Source organism: Carlito syrichta, unplaced genomic scaffold (genome assembly GCF_000164805.1).
Source record: "Carlito syrichta isolate Samal-C Ts95f unplaced genomic scaffold, Tarsius_syrichta-2.0.1 Scaffold165773, whole genome shotgun sequence".
Lineage (NCBI taxonomy): Eukaryota > Metazoa > Chordata > Mammalia > Primates > Tarsiidae > Carlito > Carlito syrichta.
This window is the reverse complement of record NW_007109869.1, coordinates 372,761-395,781: the sequence shown is the minus strand read 5'-3', so window position 1 is coordinate 395,781 and position 23,021 is coordinate 372,761. Positions and strand designations below refer to the sequence as shown.

Genomic DNA, 23,021 nt, shown 5'->3' with positions numbered 1-23,021 from the left:
GAAGCAAAGGATTGCTTGAGGCTAGGAGTTAGAGACCAGCCTGAGCAACATATTGAGACTGTCTCTACCAAAAAATTTTTAAAACTTAGCAGGAAATGGTGCACTCCTGTAATCTCCATTACTCAGGAAGCTGAGGCAGGAGGATAACTCGAGGCTGCAGTGAACTATGATTGTGCCACTGCACTCCAGCCTGGTCAACAAAGCGAGATCCAGTCTCTAGAAAAAAAAATTATTCAGCTTTCAAACACATGTTCAGGTATGTATTATCTAGTAAAGTTGTATGAGGAGCATGAAAATGTCAATAAAACTTATGCTCTGAAGTGTTTGATTTCAGAATTTCTAAAATCTAGTTGTCTCTTACAAATTGATATATATAGAATATTTTCTGATATGTGCACATATACAACTGCCATTCACTTCTTCTTGACCCATAAGCCATTATTATATCAATTGGGGGTCTTAAAATTGATGACTTTTCAGTTTGAAAAAAAAAGAATAGTTTCTCTCAGGTGTCACCTTTTTTTTTTTTTTTTTCTTTGAGAAAGCCGATTTATTGAGAGGACAGAAAAGCTCCCACAGTAGGAGGGGACCCGAAGGGGTTGCCCCTGGTTTCACCTTTTTTTTTTGAGTTGGAGTCTCACTCGGTAGCCCAGACTGGAGTGCAGTGGCCGCTCCCAGCCACCGCAACCTTGTCTGCTGGGCTCCGGTGATCCTTCCGCCTCAGCCTTCCGAGTAGCCGGAATTACAGGCATGCGCTACCACACCTGGCTGAATTTTTGATTTATTGTAGAGATGAGGTCTCGCTGCCCAGGCGGCAATCCACTCACCTCAGCCTCCCAAAGGCGCAGGATTACAGGCTGAGCCACCGAGCCCTGCTATACCTTCTTTTAAATGATCTCTGTTCTGTTTTTTTCCTATTTATATTTCTTTTTTTTTTTTTTAAAGACAGGGTCTTACTCTGTCACCCAGCTTAGAGTACAGTGAGTTCATGGCTCGCCACAGCCTTGACTTCCTGGCCTCAAGCAAATTTTCCCATCTCAGCCTCCCAAAGTGCTAGAATTACAGACATGAGCTAACCATGCCTAATGTATTTCTTATTTTTGTGAGCTGTTTCCAATCTTTTAATGAGTAGAAAGGTTATAGGAAATATTGAAATATTTGACAAATGACTGTGGAAGTACTATTTATTTTATTTATTTATTTTTTAAATCGGGATCTTACTCTTTTATTCATATTGGAGTACATTGGCATGATCATGGCTCACAGCATCCTCGACCTCGTGGGCTCAGGAGATCTTTCTGTCTCAGCCTCCCGATTAGCTGGGGCTACAGGCACATGCCACTGTGCCTGGCTAGTTTTTTGATTTTTTTGTAGAGACAAGGTTTCACCATGTTGTCCAGGCGGTCTTAACCTCCTGGGCTCAAGCGTCCTTTCATCTCCATCTCCCAGGTGCTGGGATTACATACATGAGCCACTGCACCTGGCCTTGAAGTACTTTTAAATTTAAAATATACTTTAAAAGTATAGTCACTGATTTAAGATGGTTTTTCAGAAAACCAAGTAATTAATTACTTTAAGGTATTTGAAGGCATTTGAAGTTGTGTGTATATATGTGTGTATAATTTAAACTTTTGCAATTTAAAAGCTGAAAGTCAGGTAGAAATTAACTATAATCCTCTATGTGTACTCCCCTCTTAGGAAACCCAAAGGACTATAACAAATGTTTCTGATGAAGTCTCCAGTGAGGAAGGTCCTGAAATGGGATATCCGTTACGCCGTCATGTGGACAGGACTTCTGAAAGCGTTCTTCGGAATAGAAAGTCACATCATTATAAGAAACATTACCCTAATGAGGTATACACTTTGGTCTTAAATATATACATACATACCTATTTTATGTTACTAATTTATAACTTCTTTCAACAATTGAAAATTACTGTTGAAGTAGCAAATATTTCCCATTATTATCTATATTTGTTATTGTTGGTATGATCTGGATTTATAGAGTAGCAGTTTTAGGTTTATATATTACACACATTTTGATAAATAGCCACATATTTGAACTTTGTGCATTATTTCTGAAGACTCCTACATTGTTGTTTGCTTTTAAAGAAGACCATTCTGTAGAGAGAGTCTGCAAACTCCCATATTCTTTTTTCCATGATTTGAAAGGCTTTCTTGATTATATCAAAGTTATCATTCTAAGTAACTTCCTTCCAATTACTGTCACCAGTTATTAAGGCCTTATACTATAAAATTCAGGAATTTTTTGTGTTTCTATTTTCCCTTATTCATTTTTGTTTTCTCTAAACCCTTTTCCAACTATATTACATCTCTTAAGCTTAACATTACTTGAATAGAAAAGGAATTTAATTCAGTTGTTTTTTTCCGTTTTTATTCTAAGGATAGATCGCTTTATTATTTGACTTCAAGACAAAGGAATCACACTTTATGTTACTTTTTGTTAAACGTTACCTTCACTTTTTGAACTGTATTAGTAGTTTTTCATTGATGATTTTGGGGTAAGCTTGTGAAAAATCAAATGTTATGCTGTGCTGGAATATGAATGCTGTCAGTATTAAAATGAGAAGAATTTCTTCTTTGCATACTCTTCTCAGTGGTTGTATCTCTAGTTAATTTTTCTGGTGACTGTTGTGTTTCTTCTCTTAGTGGTTGCCATTCAATGGACACTAATAGTGCCAGTGTGTCTGCTCATTGCCTCTTCACCCATATCTTTTGATTTACTGTCTCCTGTTCCTCGACCAGATAAGCAAGCTTATGAAATCCACAGTCTTATTCTATGTATAGTTAGAAGTCAGTTGGTGCTGGAAGGGCACCAGAGGGCTGTTTGACCCGTCTCCTACAGAATAAATTATTTATCTTTAGAGGTACTTTTCTCACCCCATGATCTTTGCTTTTCTTTGTTTGCAACTATATTTTGAACTGTTGAGATTCTTGGAGGGCAGAATATTAAAATACTAATCTTAGCTCTTAAATAAATATGTTGCTTAAATTTTTCTAGATTTCCAGCTAAGTAAGACTGATAATTAGGAGGCATTTGTTGTTTTAAATCTTTTTTAATGATATAAGAGCTTGCACACAAATAAAATCTGGCTGTCAAATTCTTTACCTGTAAAGTGAAGAACTTAGGCTAGAAGATATTTAAAAAGCTGTGTTCAGTTCTAAAAAATTCTGATTTCCTTAAGTCAAACCAACTTTGAAGAATATTTTTAAAAAGAAAATAAAGCCTCCTTTGAATTATTAAAATTGAGATGGAAGGTCTGTAATGCTGCTTTCCATTTTTACTAACAATATGAATTACTGTGCTGTTCAAATTACTGGTGATATTTTTTCTTTAAGAGTGAAGTACACACACATAAATCCTTTGGACCCACCCAAATACAGTGAACAAACATTTCTAGAACCTAGTCTGTACCATTTATCAGTTAAAAATAATAATACAAAAATGCAAGGCTTCTTGAAGAAATAGCTGATTCTGGATTGCTGTCTATTATAGAAAATACACAAAATGACCTTGGATATGATCAAGAGCAATGAAGCTATCGAAGACTACTAAGTAGGTTTTTTCAAAAGGACTCAGGAGCCAAAGATAGAATAGTTTGAACTTTAATTTCTCTTTATAAAAGTGTTCCAGGCCAGGTGCAGTGGGTCACACCTATAATCCCAGAACTTCAGAAGCCAAGGCAGGAGGAATTGCTTGAGGCCAGGAGGTCGAGTCTGCACTGAGCTGTGATTGCGACACTGCACTCCAACCTGGGTGACAGAGCAAGACCCTGTCTCAAAATAATAATAATAAGTTTATATATATACATATATATATTCCAACTATAAATGAAAAAAAATCTTTTTGGGAAGCATTTTGTATCTGGGTGGGACAGGTGGGCTTCACTGTAAGGTGAACCAGGAATCCAGCCATTCGTTGTAAGCCTCTCAGATTGCCATAGATAAACTTTTTAGGGGCATCAGTTCTTCAAGAAGAATCATCTAATCCTCTGGTGGAAAAGGGATGGTGGATATTAAACCGGGCTGCCATAGTGTTTGGGGTCTGGGGATGAGGTGGGAATCTTGTCATTCAATGTGTAGATTTAGTTAATCCCCCATTTTTTACTTTTCTGTACCATCTCCTATATCTGGTTGGCTTCTTCCTGTCTCCTTTTGGTAGGTTAATTGGTGGAGTTATGCTGTTATCTGGGATACGGAGGTTATCTGGGAATTGACAACTTGTTTTAAGTATTTGCCCTGCATCCTAGTCTATCCTGTTTTGTTCTACATGTATTTTTCAATTTTTACTCCCATTTGTAGATTAACTCTTCATCTACCAAAGGTAAACCACGGGCTTGGAGTCAGGCCATTTAAGTGACCTTGGGAAAATTATTTAACTTCTCTGAGTTTGTTTTTACATCTGAACAAGCCTCCTCAGATTGTTAGGGTTAAATAAGATTGTGCCTAAATTGCATTGCACAAAGGGTTTATGTTATCAATACATATTCTCTTCAAATAAATACTCTATATTCTCCAAATTTGATTATATGTTGTTTTAGCTATGTAGAGATTTGAAATGAGCAGAGCAAATCAAAATAAATGTGGCTAACATGAACTATTTTCTTCAATTCTAAAATTTCCTATTTTTAGGAAATTCAGCAATTTGTAATAAAATTCCAAGTGACATTTAATCACATAAATATTGCAGGTGAAAGTCTGTTTGAAATGTAAGCAATTATAGGCAATTTTTAGATTGTATATTTGTAGAATGACCTGCTTATTCGTCAGTATTTGACATCACTTGTGTAGAATTATAGACGTTATTATCCCGAAATCACTCATTTAGTTACAGTTAAATAGTTTTCAAGCCTTTAATCCTGCTACTTATTTTTTAATCTGATTAGCAAGTCTGTGTCAGAAGGTAGTTATAGATAATAAGCTTGCTTTATCAAAAGGTTTAAATTAGCAGTTACTGAAATCTTAATACTTTCTGTGTCTTGCTATCCTAATGAAAACTAGTTATGTTCAGGTACTCTGGTTGACGTTGGTGAACAAGTTATTTTTTTACCCTTTTTCCTTTCTGTACTTTCTTTTTTCTTTTTCTTTATTCATTTTCTTATTCATCTCTTTTAAAAAAATTTTACTTCTCCCTAAACAAAGTTATCCTCCCACAAACACTCTATCAACACACTAAATATTCCTGGTACTTCATTCTAATATCAGTAGGGAAGCTTTTCTGTCTTCTCAATAAATCTTGCTTTCAAAAAGAAAAAAAAAGTACCTAATTCTTTTGGTAAGGATCCTTTATGATAAGGATGACAAAAAAATCCTTTATGATCCTAATCCTTTATGATAAGGATGACAAAAAAATTCTGTCTTTTGGATTTATTTCAGAATATTAAATACGTGAACACTTAATTAGGACAGACAATATAAATTAAGACAGACAATATAGATTTTGGAAAGCAATGCAAAATTTAATGTCAAACCAATATAAATAGTAACTCACTTCAGGGACAAAGTGATCACTCCAGATAGGTGACTTTAAACTAGCATTTGTTGAGCCCCTGCTTTGTGCCAAGTTTGTATCAAAAGCATACTGTGCTCATTTAATTTTCAGCATCTTTTAAAAGAGAGCAGGATTGATAAGAGGTAGGAACATAATCAAAGGCAAAAGTGGCAAAGAGCAAGCCATATTTGGAGTCTAGGGAGTAGCCCAATTCACTGAAGGAAAAGCCTGTGGTATGAATTGGAAGGCAAGGTCAAAAAGTAGCACATGTGAAGACAAGTATGCTAGGTAAAGGAATTTGAACTTTACCCAGGAGAGCAGTGTAAAACCCCGGAAAGACTTTGATGAGAAGAGTAAAAGAACAGCTGCACTTTAGGAAAGTTGACCTGGAAAGGGGGGAAGGCCTTTCAGGCAGCGGTCATTGAGGAAGCACTTACAACAGTGAATGTGTGAATGATAAAGTCTAAACTCTGTTGATAGGATGGGAAAGACAAAGGGATAAATATAAAACATTTTAAAGGTACGATCGACAAACCTTAGTCACAGAGGACAGCGGTGGTTCAACCTGTAATCCCGCGCCTTTGGGAGGCTGAGATGAGTGGATTGCCTGAGCCCGCGGGTTCGAGACCAACCTGGGCAACTTGGCGAGACCTCATCTCTACAGTAAATCAAAAATTAGCCAGGCGTGGTAGTGTGCACCTGTAGTTCCAGCTACTTGGAAGGCTGAGGCGGAAGGATCACTGGAGCCCAGCAGGTCGAGGCTGCGGTATCCGGAAGCAGCCACTGCACTCCAGTCTGAGTGACAGAGTGAGACTCCAACTCAAAAAAAAAAAAAAAAAATCCCCCAAATTTGAGTGTACTTGGCTATAAGGTTGGCTGTTGTCATTTTTTATTTTAAAGTTTCTCTTAAATTAATTTAAATTAGAATTATACTAATGCTTTTATCTTGTACATTCAAAACTCCTGGGATAAAATACATTGATTGTGCATTATTTAACTTGAGCATTTTAGTTTTTTACTTCTATACCATAGATTATCTCAAGAACATGAGTTGGTTTAGATTGTCAATTTTATGTCAGTCTATTGAACTGTTTGAGAAACAAAAGCAGTAGATAGATAAAATCCACTGTGGTTTTTTAAAACAGTGTAAGAAAATATGATAGGCACAAGGAATTGGTTCTAGGACCTCCTCTCCACTTCCCCCACCTCTCACAAATACCAAAATCCGAGGATGTTCAGATCCCACAGTTGGCCTTGTAGAACATGCTGTTACATAAAGTTGGCCCTCCATATCCATGGGTTCTAAATCCCAGGAATACTGTATTTTTCATCTGCAGATATAGAACCCACAGGGCCAACATTAGTGCCATTAAAAAGATCAAAGTAAGCCGGGCTCGGTAGCTCAGTTTGCAATCCCGTGCCTTTGGGAGGCTGAGGTGAGTGGATTGCCTGAGCCCGCGGGTTCGAGACCCACCTGGGCAGCGAGACCTCATCTCTACAATAAATCAAAAAATCAGCCGGGCGTGGTAGCGCATGCCTGTAATTCCGGCTACTTGGAAGGCTGAGGCGGAAGGATTCCCGAAGCCCAGCAGGTCGAGGCTGCGGTGGCCGGGAGCGGCCACTGCACTCCAGTCTGGTCATGTGCAGACTATATGAACTTAGACTAGTCTCTGCCTACCTGTATTTTGAACATCATATAAAATTTAAGAGAAAGCAGATAGAACCTTTGATGTGAAGTAACATATGAGCTGAAATATGAAATCAAATATTTTGATTGAGGACATTTTATTGCATAAAAACTAATATATTTTTTGATGTTTTGCTGTCTCTCTCACTGTCCTCTGACGGTGTATTTGTTGTTTTAGCAAAAACTAGCAAAATATGGTTCTGATAGAATCCTTTGAGTTGGAAAGGGTACATAAATTGTATTAATGTCAAAGAATATCTTGATTTCAGGATGCCCCTAAATCGGGTACTAGTTGCAGCTCTCGCTGTTCAAGTTCCAGACAGGATTCTGAGAGTACAAGGCCAGAATCTGAAACAGAAGATGTGTTATGGGAAGACTTGTTACATTGTGCAGAATGCCGTTCATCTTGTACCAGTGAGACAGATGTGGAAAATCCTCAAATTAATCCATGTGTGAAAAAAGAATATAGAGACGACCCTTTTCACCAGGTTGGTTTACAGTTTTGGCTTATGTGGAGCTATAAGTCAAGCTCCTTTTGATGTATGTTCAGATTTTACAGAGATGAAGAAAAAGCTTGCATTCAAGCTTATATTCTTAGAAAAATGTTTTTTCTTTTTATGTGAACTGTGGTCTAACTTCATCAAAACATATGTTCCTGAGAAGTTGTCAGTAAATGGAATTTTGTAAGTCAGATTGTGTTTTAGATATGTGGTTCTCACGCAACACATTTCAGATTCATATACGCCTTAGTCTAAATTTCACCTATAAGATTATTTTCACAAATCTACATTTCATGACTATCAGATTTCCATCTTTTATAGTTATGTAAGTGCCTGTAGTAATGCTATTCAATAGAAATATAATGAGAGTCACATACTTAATTTTAAGTTTTCTGGTGGTCTCTTTAAATACTTTTAAAAAGCTGAAACTAATTTTAATATATTTTATTTAGCCTATTATATTCAAAATATTATCACTTCAACCTATAACTAATATAAACATATTAATGAAATGTTTTGCATTTTTTATACTAAGTCTTCAAAATCCAGTGTGAACAGCACATTTCATTTGGACTAGCCACATTTCAAATGCCAAATAGCCACATGCGAGTAAAGTACTGTATTGGACAACACAGTTTTATAGGATTTCTTTATTTGAATGTCCCACCAATACTTCATATTTAACCAATCTTCTCTCGTAAATTTGTTTTTCTTAATGCATTCAAAATCTTGGTGAACGACTTCTCCATACATCTACTAGCCAGTGCAGAAACTTGGTGGTCATTTAAAAATCCTCACTCTTCCTCACTTTCTCTCTCTTATCCAACTTCTTCTCAAATCCTGTCAATAAAACCAATAAGTAAACTCAGAAAACTAGAGAAAAAGAGAACTTCCTTAATCTGATAAAGGGTAGCTATCAAAGGACCTCCTGCTATAACAGAATACCAAATACCTGGGTAGCTTACACAGCAAACATTTATTACTCATAGTTCTAGAGCCTAGAAGTCCAAGATCAGGGTGCCAGCATGGTCTGGGTTCTTGGTGAAGGCCCTCTTTCTGTTTTACAGTAGCCATCTCCTCCTTGTATTCTCACGTGGCAGAAATAGGGAGCTCTGGTCTCCCCATCTCCTTCTAAGGGAACTGATCCTATCATGAGGGCTCCTAATTGTCTCCCAAAGACCTCATCTCCAAATACTATCACATTGGGAATTTAGGCTTTAATATATGATTTGAGCAGGAGGGGACATAAATAGAACACTTCTTAAAGCCTGTCATATTTAATGATGAAATTTTAGGAGCATTTCTACTAAGGGCAGGTGCAAGACAAAGATGCCCATCATCGTTTTTCTGTCAGAATCTTAACAACATGTTTGTCTTGTCTGTTTTTGGTTGGGCTTAGACTGATTTAAAATCGATATTAAAGAGCAAAATATCAAGAATAGGAAAGATAGTTTTAAAGAACAGTAGGGGACTTTCCCTGCTGGATATAAAAATTTACTTTAAATTTAATACTTTAAGATAGTGTGATATAGCTGTATAAACAAATAGACCAATGGAACAGAATAGAAAACCCAGAAGTAGACACATGCTTATAATGGGTCCCTAATATATGGCATAAGTGGCATTACAGATTGAGAGGAAAAGGATAGATTATATAGTTGTGGGTTAAATGATTATTCATATATGAAAATTTATTACAGAGAATTTCTAAATGTAAAAAAGCAAAATTTTAAAACATAAGAAAAATTATGAAAAAAATCTTTGTTACTTCAGTTTAGGGAATCATTTTTTAAAAAACAAGATATAAAAGGCACAAACAAAAAAATGGAGAGATTGATCAATTTGAATATCTTGAAATTTAAAACTTTGGGCTACATATTAAACCATAAACATTGTTAAAAGATAAGCCACAGACTGGGAGAAGATATTTTCAGCATGTTAACTGTATAAAGGGTTGCTACACAGGCACACAAAGAACTCCTGCAGATGAATAAGGAAAAGACAAATTACTCAATAGAAAAATAAACAAAAGATTGTGAACTGGCAACTCACTTGGATGGCTAATAAATATATATAAAGATGGTCAGCCTTGCTAGCAGTCAGGGACATGTAAATTAGAACAGTGAGGTACCATTTCATATTGATTAGATTGTAAAACTTTAAGTTAATTTTAAACCTGTTAAATTTCAGTGATGGCAAGAATGTGAAGAAAGAAGAACTCTTCAATGCTTATGTTAGTATAAACTTATACTACTTTGGAAAGCAGTTTGTCATAGAGTAAAATTGAAGTTCTGTGAATGATAGGACCCTTTCATCCCACTTTCCTTAAAGGGAACTTTAGAAGATGGGCACAAGGAGACATGTAAAAAATGTTCATTGCTTTATTCATGGTAGTGAACTTTGAAAATGTAATAGCTAACAATAGTGGAATTAATTAATCATGGCATATGTTAAAACAATATCCAGCAGTGAAATTGAATGAACTCAGATACATATATCAGCATGAATAATTCTTGTGATATAATTTTGAATGAAAAAAGTAAGTTGCAGAACTATACATACAATGTACTATTTATATAAAGTTTTTAAATGTGCAAAACTATGTTATGCATTCTTTGCATATAAATTGTTTATATAAAAGCATATATAGTAGGAATATGAAGATATACAAGAGAATAATAAACCCCAAATGTAGGATAATATATCTGGGTAATAAGGAAGGAAATGAAGCAGAGAAGAGTACAAAGTGGGTTTTAAGTTTACCTTGTAATATTTTATTTATCAAGATCTGGTACAAATAAGAGGGAGAGTTAAAATATGATAAAGTTAACTGTTATTATTCTTCATCTGATTGAAATATTTCAGTTAAAAAATATATGTATCGGTTTTGGCTTCAGACACAGGAAAAGTGTCAGGGGAAAAGGAAGCTGCTCTATGGGGATCAAGGAGTAGGAGTGGGGAATGAGGCTTAAAAAGCATTGTCATGGAAGTTTGGAGAAAAAGTAGTAGAGAGGGAAGTAGAGTTGAACGAGTGTTTTTTGTCCTTACTCCCCAGTATGTGAGACGTTTTAGCTCATTTATATACATAGGAGAAAATCAGTAGGGAAGAATTGAGGAAGTACAGGAGAAAAAGTTGGCGGAATTCGGTTTCTTAGGATTCTGGAGGGGAAACATAATTAGGAAGTTTAGTATTTAACAGAAAGAGGAACACATTTTTTGTTGAGTTAGGAGGAGGAGGAGAAGTGCATGAAGCTAGCAAGATGATAAGAGAACTACTGCCTGATGATCTCTATTCTGTGACATGCAAGAGGCCAGGGAATTCAAGAGGTATAAGAAGAGACATGATACAATAGGGAGCCTGGAGATGGTGGTGAAGTTGTGAAGTCATCATTAGTAGGGAATGAAGATAGCAGACTGAGAGTATGTGTGTACATGTGTTCAAGCCAATTCAAGCCAAGCACAATAAAAGAATCACACTGCCTTGCCACATTGTTGAGAGTCCAGCTAGAATCTGAAACCATGAATTTGTAGTTGCCTATTCTACAATTGTGTAATATTTCCTGAATATAGCTGTAGTAATCATACTAATAGCTAACATTTAATAAGCATTTATTATATGCCAAACACTGTACAAAGTAATCTAGACATATTATTTCATGTAATCTTTATAACCTATGGCAATGTAATTTGTGTCTGTTTTATAAATGGGAAAACTTAGGCTCAGAGTTGAGTAATATACCCAAAGTCACAGAGTAGGTGCTCAATAAATAGTCACTATTCAAGGGACAGGAGAGGGGGTGATTGAAATGAACCTGGTGGGCGTCTAGACATATTAGATTATGAAAATGAAATCAGAAAAGGACGATAACTTGAAGATAGGTGTGTTCAAGGGGAGCAAGTGTTTTAGAGTAGAAGGTTTGAGAGACCTGATAAGATAGCAGGTTATGGTAGAGGATCCATTTTAGAAGTAGAGCAATTCTGTATAGTGACAAGTTCCAGGGTGTGGCCAAGGGAGTAGTTAAAGGTCCTGGAATTGAATAAATGAAGAAACAATGAACAATCCATGAGAGTATAGGGTGTTGAATGAGTCATCTGCATATTCATCTAAGTCACTGAGGCTAATAACTGGAATTGAGGTTGAGGGAAATGCCTGTGAGCTATTTTCCTGTGGATACCAGTAAGCAGCGCAGAAACAGAGGTCAGGTGTTTTTTGCTTATTGTTGTGTAATGCAGTGCCCAGTACATAGTATGCATTTGATAAATATTATTTGAGTACCTGAAACAAAATTAACTTTTTTTCAAAACATGCCAATTGAGCCATTCTTAAGTGATTTTTAAAACTGTTGTATGGTCTCTATACAGAATACATTGCCCCATCACACCACTCTGCTCCTTTTTTTAGTAAGATAAACTTTTTTGGTCTTCTGCTCTGCATATCTAGTTATGGTATCCTAGGCTTATAGTGGTTTTGTCTTTGGATCAAAGACTTGATTTTATACACATTTTATTCCAAGTGTCTCAAAAATAAGTTTGGTTTTCAGTTTTATTATTAGCTGAGTAATAGAAATGAACTCTTTACTGAAAAGCTACCAGATTTTTTCTTGTTTGACCCAAGTCTGTGTTAGGTTTGAAGGACCTTCTTCTGCCCACCATAAAGATAGAAAAATTCCTCCTCATGAAGAAGCATTTGAATTAGTGTGTTCTAATTAGGATATTCCCAAATGTGTAGTTTTTGTTTTGTTTTGTTGTTTGTTATATTTTCTTTGTAAAGAAGAAATAGTCATTGTAACATTTCCACAGTAGGAAATTTTTCTCCTATAGTCAATGGCTGAGTATATAATAAAATACAAAGCCATACTCAAGTGAAATTCCTTTTTCAGTAAGGAAAGCTTTAAATGACTTACATTCCTAAAGTTGGAAATAACAGTAAAGCGGTTGTCATGGTGAATTTATTTGAAATAAAATGTGCTGCCATCTAAATGTTAAGATTTTCAGACAATTTTGAATGAACAAGGAGCAATGCAGTTGAGATTTTAGAAGAAGATAAAGTGCAATCATTAAAAGAGTTCTAGATTTTAGTTGGAAAATGTATTTCGAACAATCTATGTGATAAAATTATAAAATGGAATTATTTGGTCTGATATTTTCCCCGAGCCTTGAAAGAAAAGTATTTCATGTGATGCTGCTCTTCAAGAGCTGCAGGTAGTACATGTTTCAGCAAGACATTTGATAAACATACACAAATATAGCATGTTTTTATTTATTTATTTGTTTATTTATGTATTTACTTATATTTTCATTCTCCACACACAGCATTGAACACACAGCATTCTTTTAATTTTTAAAAAACTAACCGGTTTCTAATTGCTGTCTTTTGACTTTTGGCTTTCTAGAACTGAGAATATAGGAAATGCTGGTTAGAGTAACTGGTAAGGTAGCTGAGTTCAAAATGAGCCTTTTGGAAGGACATTGAAGAATTTCTTGATTTCCTGTTTCTGTCTCTAGATGGACCTTCTGGGTACTGATATTCCTTTCTTCATGTAATTGGCAAGACCTTCACACTATTACAGACTGAGAGTTAAAAAGGGAAGTCTGTAAATCAGTGGTTGAAATCTGTTGCCTCTCAGGCTTAACATTCTTTCCATTCAACTTCTTGCACTTCTTGTTTCTAGGATTTCAATTCTATTATGTTTCACAATTTTTAAGTTTCTAGAGGAAGTCTGATATATATATTTTGGTGCAAATTCTTTCTCTTCCAAAGTAGAATATTTTGTTTGGGGATAAATTAGGAAACATCATCTGAGGAATTAAGTTGGTAGTTAATCACTAGTATCTCAGAACTTTTAAGGCCCTTAAATAATGAAATATATACCATGAAAGTTAACGTATATTACAATTCTACATGTTTGGAAAATATAAGAATTTCCTACCTCTGTTTTTTACATTTTATTGAATTCTTACTCAACTTCGGTTGAAATGAATCAATGCAACTTTATTCCCCCTTAGAGGAAAGTGTTGTATTTCTTAAGTTTCCAGAAACATTTCTTTATCATATTTTAATCACATTTTTGTACACCAAAAAAGAGTAAATGTAACTAGATTCTTCTGTTCATTGTTAGTTAAATGAAATATGTTATAAAATTTGAGTAGTAGAATGTCAAAGTCCTATTGATTATTTTCCTGAGGTTGCTGTGAATTGCTATAAATATTGATTATTTTTCTGAGGTTTCCAAAACTATTCTTTTTATAAAATGTGGGAAATTTTCAGTCCTTAAAAAGATTATAAGTTAGATACTATAACATAGGCCAGGCGCAGTGACAGTACTTTTAATCCCAGCTACTTGGGAGGCTGAGGCACAAGGATCACAGGGCCCAGGAGTTTTGAGACCAGCCTGCGCAATGTAGTGAGACTCTGTCTCAATTTTAAAAAAAGAATTACTGTAATATAAACAAACAAATTGATCCCAATCTGGGTCTAATCTTTTAGTGCTACTTCTACTCTCAAAGTCTCATTAGGTAAAGATTAGTGTTTCATTAATTTTGTTGCTGTCTTTAACTCAACTATTGTATTTTAAAGCTTTATTCGTTTAATTATAGCTCTAAAACAAAACAAAACAAAAATCCAAACAAACTTGAGTCTGACCTTCATTCTTACACTTTCATTTTTTTTTAACCTTTTTTTTTCTTGAAACATTGAGGGATATTTTATTCTAATTCAGAGAATACTTCTAGTTCTGTGTGCTCCAGTTTTGCACTATTCTATCTGAAAAAAAGTTAAATTGATCCTTTGGAGAAATGCTAGATTAAAATATCAGAAAAATAACTAAATCAGTTACTAGAGGTAAGTGTGTGAGGAAGAGTTTTTTTCAGGATGATATTGTATCACTATCTAGTCTTTCAAAGAGGTTCAAATCTCAGCTGTCATATTCTTTTTTTATTGAATGGTCATAAGTTGGTCAGTGATCTCTATGAACAATTTGATATCCATGTGTCTTTTAGCGTTAGTATCTTGGTAGTTTTGTAGACTAATTGACAACTAAGTACTTTTGCAGATACATTTTTGTATATTTTTGAACAAAAATTGCCTAGTGTCTGTTATAGAAAGTTCTTAACTTATAAATTTTTATAACTCTGAAATCTCTTATGACATCTGTTCAATATATATGCTAATTTTAAAATAGAGTTTTAGTGTCATTGAATTTGTATGTATAGATATAGATATAACTGTGCACACATATATAGATATAACTGTGCACACATTCCATTTATAAAATATAAATTATTCACCAATTTTTATTTTTAGTATAGTTAAAATTGTGTGTGCCTGTATAAAGAGATACAATTTTATGTATGTACATTTTATTTGTGAAATGTGATAAATATACTCATTAATTTCTACTTATTTTTTATAGAGTCATTTGCCCTGGCTCCACAGTTCTCACCCGGGATTAGAAAAAATAAGTGCTATAGTATGGGAAGGCAATGACTGTAAGAAAGCAGACATGTCTGTACTTGAAATCAGTGGAATGATAATGAACAGAGTGAGTTTTCAAATTTTGTTTTTTTTTACTTCAGGAGTAAGACTTAGTAATTATCAACAGATAAGGTAATTAATGAAATATTATATTAATAACTTACCCACCCCATTTCTTCACCCTGGAAAAAAAGTTTTTTGTGTGTATCTGGTTTCATCTGTGATTTAAGCAATGATTTGTCGTCAAACCACTCTCATCTTTTAGTGTTTTCATTCTTCTGACCAAGAATAAATTGTACAATTGAAAATTTTCTTTTTTATGTTATTTTTTATTTTACTTTCAGTAGATAAAATTGAGAAGCTGATATATATGTACAAGTATCGGTGAAGACTTACTTTTCTATATCATCCTTATTTGTTAGTACTTAAAACATAAAAAAATCAAACTAGTAACATAGTATTCATACTTGCTGCCTACTGAAATATATAGAAGTAATACAGATAGTGGTAAAACTCTTGAGTTGTTTAAAGAAATCTGGAACAAATACTATGGATTTACATTTCATTTTCTATTAAATTATTTCTTTTACCAGATAATTACCACTTTTTAAAATTTACTGATTTATGTGGACAACTAGGCATTATGTAACTTGCAGTTCTAAATTCCTTTGGTACAGTATTATGCTACAAGTCTTGCCTATTCTTTATGTAAGATAGGAATGAAAATAACTGGATCTAGAAATTGGTAATGCTCCCTACTACATACCTCAGTGTGAACAATTAAAAACACTTAACTAGGGAATCTCTGGAGACTTGGATCTAGTTGGTGTTCTGTAACTTAACTATATGTGAACTGCAGATCACTTAACTGAGAATAGCCTCATTTATATTATATAATATAAAAAATTAGGCATGTGATATTTAGGGTCCCTTTTAGTTCTACCAGTCGAATGTACTGGAAACTCATATATTTTCCCTTTATTTAATTTCTAATTCTCTTTTATATAATTCCCCTGTCTATTTTCTCCTCTCTATTTAATTTCTTCTCTCTTCTGTCATTTCTTTTCTAAAATGTTTTTAGAGTTTAAGGAGGTATTTATTTGTATATTAGACTCTTTAAAGAAAAACAGAAGTCACAAATTTATCAAATAAGTATAATTCTAGATTTTTTCTTTAATGAACTGAATTTAAACAGATGCGATAGCTCATTCTCATTAATATTGTTAATATTTCTAAATTTTGAAATAATGAAATGCATATTTTTCAAGATTTGCATAAGACTGAAGCAGTCAATCCTTTTGTCACCTACTTAGTGAATTAGAGATCTGGTAATAAATTGTTTTTAAAAACTGAAGAATTAATGACATAGTTTGTGTATAGTAGGAGCTCAAACTTGAATGGAATAAAAATTTTATTATTCATGTATTAAAACCAGCATGGTTTAATTTTTAAATTTAAAAAAATGTGTAGAGATGAGGCCTTACTTGTTGCCTAGGCTGGTCTAGATCTCATGGCCTCAAGTAATCCTCCCTCTTTTGCCTCCCAAAGCTCTGGGATTACAGCCATGAGCTAATGGTCCAGCTAAAACTAATATATTTTAACAAATGATTTTATGTTGCTATAAATAAAAACATGTTTAATAGAAATTAATTTTACTATAGATAAAATTTATGTATAATTTTTTCCTCTCTCTTCTTCTGCTTCTCTGAAGGTGAACAGCCACATACCAGGAATAGGATACCAGATTTTTGGAAATGCAATCTCTCTCATCCTGGGTTTAACTCCATTTGTTTTCCGACTCTCTCAAGCTACAGACTTGGAACAACTCACAGCACATTCTGCTGCAGAACTTTATGAGATTGCATTCGGTTCTAATGAAGATGCCATAGTTCTTTCTATGGTTATAATAAGTTTTGTGGTTCGTGTGTCTCTTGTGTGGATTTTCTTTTTTTTGCTCTGTGTAGCAGAAAGAACTTATAAACAGGTGGGTATAATATAGGCTTCTGAAGAGAATATTTTATGCTTTTCATAATTTCAAAGTATTCCTGAAGTATTTAAGTATTTTGTTAAATCATTTTTACATCATTATATTTGTTTTGCTTTTATTGTACCTAATAAAATAAAATCTTAATCCGTGTTTTGTTAATTGTTGGTTTTCCATGATAATCTGCTTGAAAATTAATTCTCATCTTAATCTTTTTTAGCGATTACTTTTTGCAAAACTGTTTGGACATTTAACATCTGCAAGGAGGGCTCGAAAATCTGAGGTTCCTCATTTCCGGTTGAAGAAAGTACAGAATATAAAAATGTGGCTATCTCTTCGTTCCTATCTTAAGGTAGAATGGTAATAATAAAAGTACTCTTAATTTGCTGGCTCCCCTAATAGTGGCAGTTTCTTTGTCAATATGTATGTGTCTCTAGATGTGTAGTGACCAGCCTCTACTCATTGAAAAGCCAAATTAAAGCTACTGTTTCTACCTAGACTGGTTATTATAAGCCAGCAGAGGGAGCCCACTAGTTAAAAAAAGAATTAAAAAAAAAAATCTAACCAGTGAGTTTCTTCACTGAAGTGACCTAACTGAAATGACCTATTACAATTTAAAAATATTAGCTTATACTTCTGTCATTATTTTTCTTTAATATTTTAAATAATTTTCCTAATTATGGAAGTAAGATATAAAAAATTCTGGAGGGAAAAGGAAACATTTGAATTCGTTTTAGGAAAACAATTTTTTTCTTAGAATTATTTACTATATTAAGTAGCAGTGAATTTCATTATATATGGAATAATCATGCAAATTCAAATGATATTTATTCAAAACACTATGTCTCAGTAAAATCGATCCAAAGACCAACTATCTTTTGAGATATGGAGATTTTTAATGTTTTTAATTTTGAAATAACAGTGAAAGAAATTTTTTTAAAACTTTACACTGTTAGCCGGGCTCGGTGGCTCAGCCTGAAATCCCGCGCCTTTGGGAGGCTGAAGTGAGTGGATTGCCTGAGCCCGCAGGTTCAAGACCTGCCTGGGCAGCGAGACCTCATCTCTACAATAAATCAAAAAATCAGCCGGGCGTGGTAGTGCACGCCTGTAATTCCGGCTACTTGGAAGGCTGAGGCGGAAGGATCGCCAGAGCCCAGCAGGTTGAGGCTGCGGTGGCCGGGAGCGGCCACTGCACTCCAGTCTGGGCGACAGAGTGAGACTCCAACTCAAAAAAAAAAACAAAACTTTGCACCGTTTATCTAACTTTATATTTTAAAATTTCATTTTCTATTTGTTAAATCCAGCTCACTTAATCTCCATTGGGAAATGCTAAAAATTGGCATGGACTATTTTTCTTTTCACTGTGACATTTCTGTTGCATGGAAGGATGAATATGATTTTCGTTGCTTGGTGTAGTGAGAATCCATCCAGCAGTTATTCACTGGCCAGGCATAGTGGCTCACATCTGTAATCCCAGCACTTTGGGAAGCCAAGGCAAGAGAATCGCTTGAGGCCAGGAGTTCAAGACCAGTCTGGGCAACATAGTAAGACCCCGTCTCAACCAAAAAAAAATTAAGCAGGCATGGTGACATGCACCTGTAATCCCAGCTACTTGAAAGGTGAGGCAGGAGGATCACTTGAGCCCAGGGATTTGTTGTTGCAGTGAACACCACTGCACTCCAACCTGGATAACAGAATAAGAACTTGTCTTAAAAAAACAAAAACTGTTCTCATTAGCAACTCTAAGTAATTAGGGTCTTTGTCCTGTCTTATCCATTTGTCTTGTCTTTTCTTATTTTGAAATACTTTCCTGTCTAACCAGCTACATTCCAGCCACATTAGACTGTTTCAGCTCTTTAAATGCACTATTATCCTTCCTGTGTTATGTTCTTGTACTTGCTTTTCCTTTTTCCTAGACCACTGCCATGTGCCATCCTGCTCCTGTTCCTTAGTTTGGTGTAAATACTACTTCCTTAGGTAGATCTTACTGTCATATCTAAATGAAGTTTCCCTGCCAGTTATCTCAAAGTTTCTTATTCCTTTACTTCATAGCACTCATCACAGGTATCACATATATCTGTGATCATAAGGGTGATGTCTCACTTTCCTACTAGTTCCTATGAAGGTGGAGGGGCCATGTCTGTTTTGTTACTGCTTATTTCTAGCATCTGGCATCGTACCTAGTTCTGAACAGGTACTTAAGAAGCATTTGGTGATTAAGTGATTAGTGCTTGACAAAATTAAATATTTTCACATTACCAGGAAAGGTCTGAGAAGAAAAACAAAAGGAAAAGGAAAAAAAAGAGAAATATTTGAAAGTTATGCTAAGAATTATGTGCTATATAGACATCATTTTACTTTGTTGCAAGTCCTCTGGAAATAATAACACTTTATAATTAAAATTTATCTGACAAATTATGTATATTTTCAACATTGTAAGCTATGATCAACCTGCAATGATGGATCAACACCTTAATTGAAAGTACAATTAGCTGCTAATTAGTAAATATATTTTAAAATGTTTTCTTTCTCCTTCCTCCCCCCACCCCAAAGCGTCGAGGTCCTCAGCGATCAGTTGATGTAATCGTTTCATCTGCTTTCTTGTTGACTATCTCAGTTGTATTTATCTGTTGTGCCCAGGTGAGTTAACCTGTTCTATGTAGAATTTAAGCAACCAGATATTTAAAGCTTCAAAAGGCTTTCTAATAATAAACAATCAAAGTAATAATATAAATAAGCCTAGTTAGACAAGTATATTTTGAAATTGTCTTTTTGCAGTTTATTTTTCAGTAGAGTAAATAAATCTTATCTCTATATGTCATGGACAATGAGCATATATGCTCATATGTCTGTTGGATAAACATATAGTAATTAATTTTTATCTAGAGTCCTTCTAGTTATCTTTATTTCCCCCAACAAATATATGATTTACAAAATTGTTCCACATATGTCTGATTTATTCATGCCTAATATTCATTTCTTATCTCTGAATTGTTACTGGAACTTGACCATTGCATGCTCTAAAAAAGAATTCTCAGTGACCAAGATAAGTCAAGAAGTACAAAAGTATTTCAGGATACTCTGTGCTATAAAATTTAAAGCAACTTTTCATTTCAAGTAGTACACAGATAATTACCTGAAAATTATCCTGCTTTAAAACATCAAAAACAATGCTGAGGCAAAACCCCAGATTTTCAATATACATATGTGAGCTTTTTTTGTATTCATCTTACGTGCATATCTGAGTTCATAAGACAGCGAAGGACCAAAAATGAAAATAAAATTGAAAACCAGTGCATTTAAGAATAAACATTTAATGCTATATATAAGAATGGGAGGTACGTTGTCAGTCTTAGGATTGTATCCCAGAGACTTGAAATTATGCGCCCATTTGAGACAGAACATGAAGCCTTGACCTATATACCTTCTTACACCAAGAAGTCAAACCCTCAAAGGCTGACAGCCTTCTGAAAAAGTGGATAAGAAAACAGCCTAGACACCAGCATTGGAAAACAATAAGGAAGCTTTTCTGACTCTGGATGGCAAGGAAGGGGAAAAGTATTGCCTTGGTCTGCTCTTATTACAGGTCTAAGGCTCAAATTGACATTACACATCTTGTCCCATATTAAGAAGTTAATATAAAAAATGGTTCTAGGCCCCTGAATACCTGGCAAAAGCAAAAACCAAGACTGTTCTGGGGCATATGACTTCAGTCTAGACCGCACAGGAGCTATAGATAATGCCCCTTCAAGTTTCAAAACATCCAACATGAGTGAATCAAGAGATCAATCAACAGAATGATTAGATCTCTAGCAATTTCAGTTAATAGACTGATCAGATGGAAACCGAAAGTTTGTTTAAAGTGATTATAAAGGCATAGATGGGAACAGATAGATTTGAAAAAGAACTTCAGAGAAATGAAGAATACGGTCATTGACTTTTAAAACACAGTGAACAGAATAAACAGCAGATTTAACACAGCTAAAGACACATTTAGTGAACTAGGAAATGAAAAAGATTGTCTAGAAATTGAAGACAGATAAAGAGATGGAAAATGTGAAAGGGATATTGAGGTAAGTGAGAGATCAAGTGTATGTCTAATAGGAGAAAAGAATGGTGGAATGACATATTTGGAGAGATTGTGGCTAAGAGTTTTTCTGAATTAATGAGGTTCTTTTCAGGCACAAGGACAGTCTGTAAAACTTTCCCATGTATAGCACAGTAGCACCAAATCTGAGAGGGCTTGTGCATGATGTTTACCTATTCCAAAGAAGTCACCTGGAGGTTCAGCAGAAGGAGGCATTGGTTTATTAAACTTATGAGAGGGCATGGATGGCAGCCGGTCGATGAAGAATCTGCACCACGGGACAGTATAGCAGACAGTTTTATAATCAAGCAAGTTAATTATTTAAATTTCTACACAGTGTTTACAATCACACAAATTAAGAGTGGCAACTGCATTATCTTTAGGTTGCTTGGTTACCTCCATCCCATGATGGGTCACCATGATTTACTACTTGGAATATGTGCATATCTGCCAGAGACTAGCCTTGGCCAGAGGCTGCTTCCTGGGGGAGAGGCAGAGGGAAGCCAGGTATAATAGGAAAAAGTTTATGTCCAGACATTTACCTCACAGTCCATGTTGAGGTTTTTTCCCACCTTTACAATCTTCCAGTAACATTGATCTTCCCCAAATTTCCTGAGGTAGACACGCCAATCAAACATTTATCCATATCACACATGCAAGCAATAAAAGACACAGGATATAAACAGCCAAATCACTTTATTGATTATAATACCTGTGATTACTTTTTGCCAGAAAGAGCTTAGTGACCCAAACTACTTGGAAAAGGGGTCTTCAGCAATTTGAGAAACAGCACTGATTTCAGTATTTAGGGCCTTCAGGGCCATAGTCATGTTATGAATGTTGTCAGGAATGTATACACAGCATTCAGTTTTAAGTATGGCACAGGTGCCCCACTGTGCAGCAGTGAACGTAGCTAAAGCCATTCTATTTTGTAATACCACTGTGCATATTTGTTACTTCATCATTGAGAAGGTGGACAGAATATTTAGTGTAATTAAGGGTAGTTGCAGTGTGGTTAGCAAGGGTTTTTACAGCTTTTTCTACTAATATACTTCCTGCTTGTGGCATGAAGATGGACACTGGCTAAAACCACCAAGGAGTGCGTTTTACATGATGCTGGGCTGGACTGTGGACATGTCCCAATTTGAGGTTTGATTGGGGGGAATATCTGAGAGTCTCCCAGGAATGTATGGCTATGGCCATCCCCATGTACAATGGCTAGTCAAATTATATAGCAGGTAGGGCCATTGTGGGTACCACATGCCCACAGGGTGTTCCCAGGAGCCAAATGTTTCTCTTTTAGGGTCTTGTCTTTTCCAGGGTTCATTGGCAGTGAGAATAGTGGTATTAGAGCACAGGTTTTTAATGTTCCAGCCTATTTTCTGGGCAGTTTTATTAGTGATGCCATTAAGGCGCTCAGTGCACAGTAGGGCATGGTCCCTAATCTCTATCTGTACAGCTGTTAACTATTCTAGCCCAGCTTATCCTGAGGATCCCAAGCAGGGACAAGTCTTGTTGACCTGTTCACTCACCAAGGAGGAAATGTATTTTTTAATTCACTTGTCCATTGTAGCCACTGCAGCCCTTGGTGTGTTCTGAAATGGGCCGCAGTGATGGAAAGCATTCCACTCTGATTCATTGGCCAGTTTCATTATCCTTGGCATCCCTGATGTGGAACTCTGAGCAAACCCAGCATTCTGGCTTTTGCACTCAATTGAGGGTCCCTGTCCATTGGAGGAACTTAATCCCAGAGCTGAGACCAAGGGTGATAAGTGTT

General features: G+C 35.2%; 1 protein-coding gene across 1 annotated transcript in view; it reads left to right on the top strand.

Annotated features, from left to right (window-relative positions):
* PHTF2 (putative homeodomain transcription factor 2) overlaps window positions 1-23,021 on the top strand; it is a 67,638-nt gene that overhangs the window by 31,011 nt on the left and 13,606 nt on the right. Inside the window, exons 8-13 of the mRNA XM_008051117.2 lie at window positions 1,699-1,854; window positions 7,469-7,687; window positions 15,112-15,240; window positions 16,885-17,157; window positions 17,378-17,509; window positions 19,711-19,797. Coding sequence (XP_008049308.2) covers window positions 1,699-1,854; window positions 7,469-7,687; window positions 15,112-15,240; window positions 16,885-17,157; window positions 17,378-17,509; window positions 19,711-19,797 — 996 coding nt within the window. The remainder of the gene's footprint in view (window positions 1-1,698; window positions 1,855-7,468; window positions 7,688-15,111; window positions 15,241-16,884; window positions 17,158-17,377; window positions 17,510-19,710; window positions 19,798-23,021) is intronic.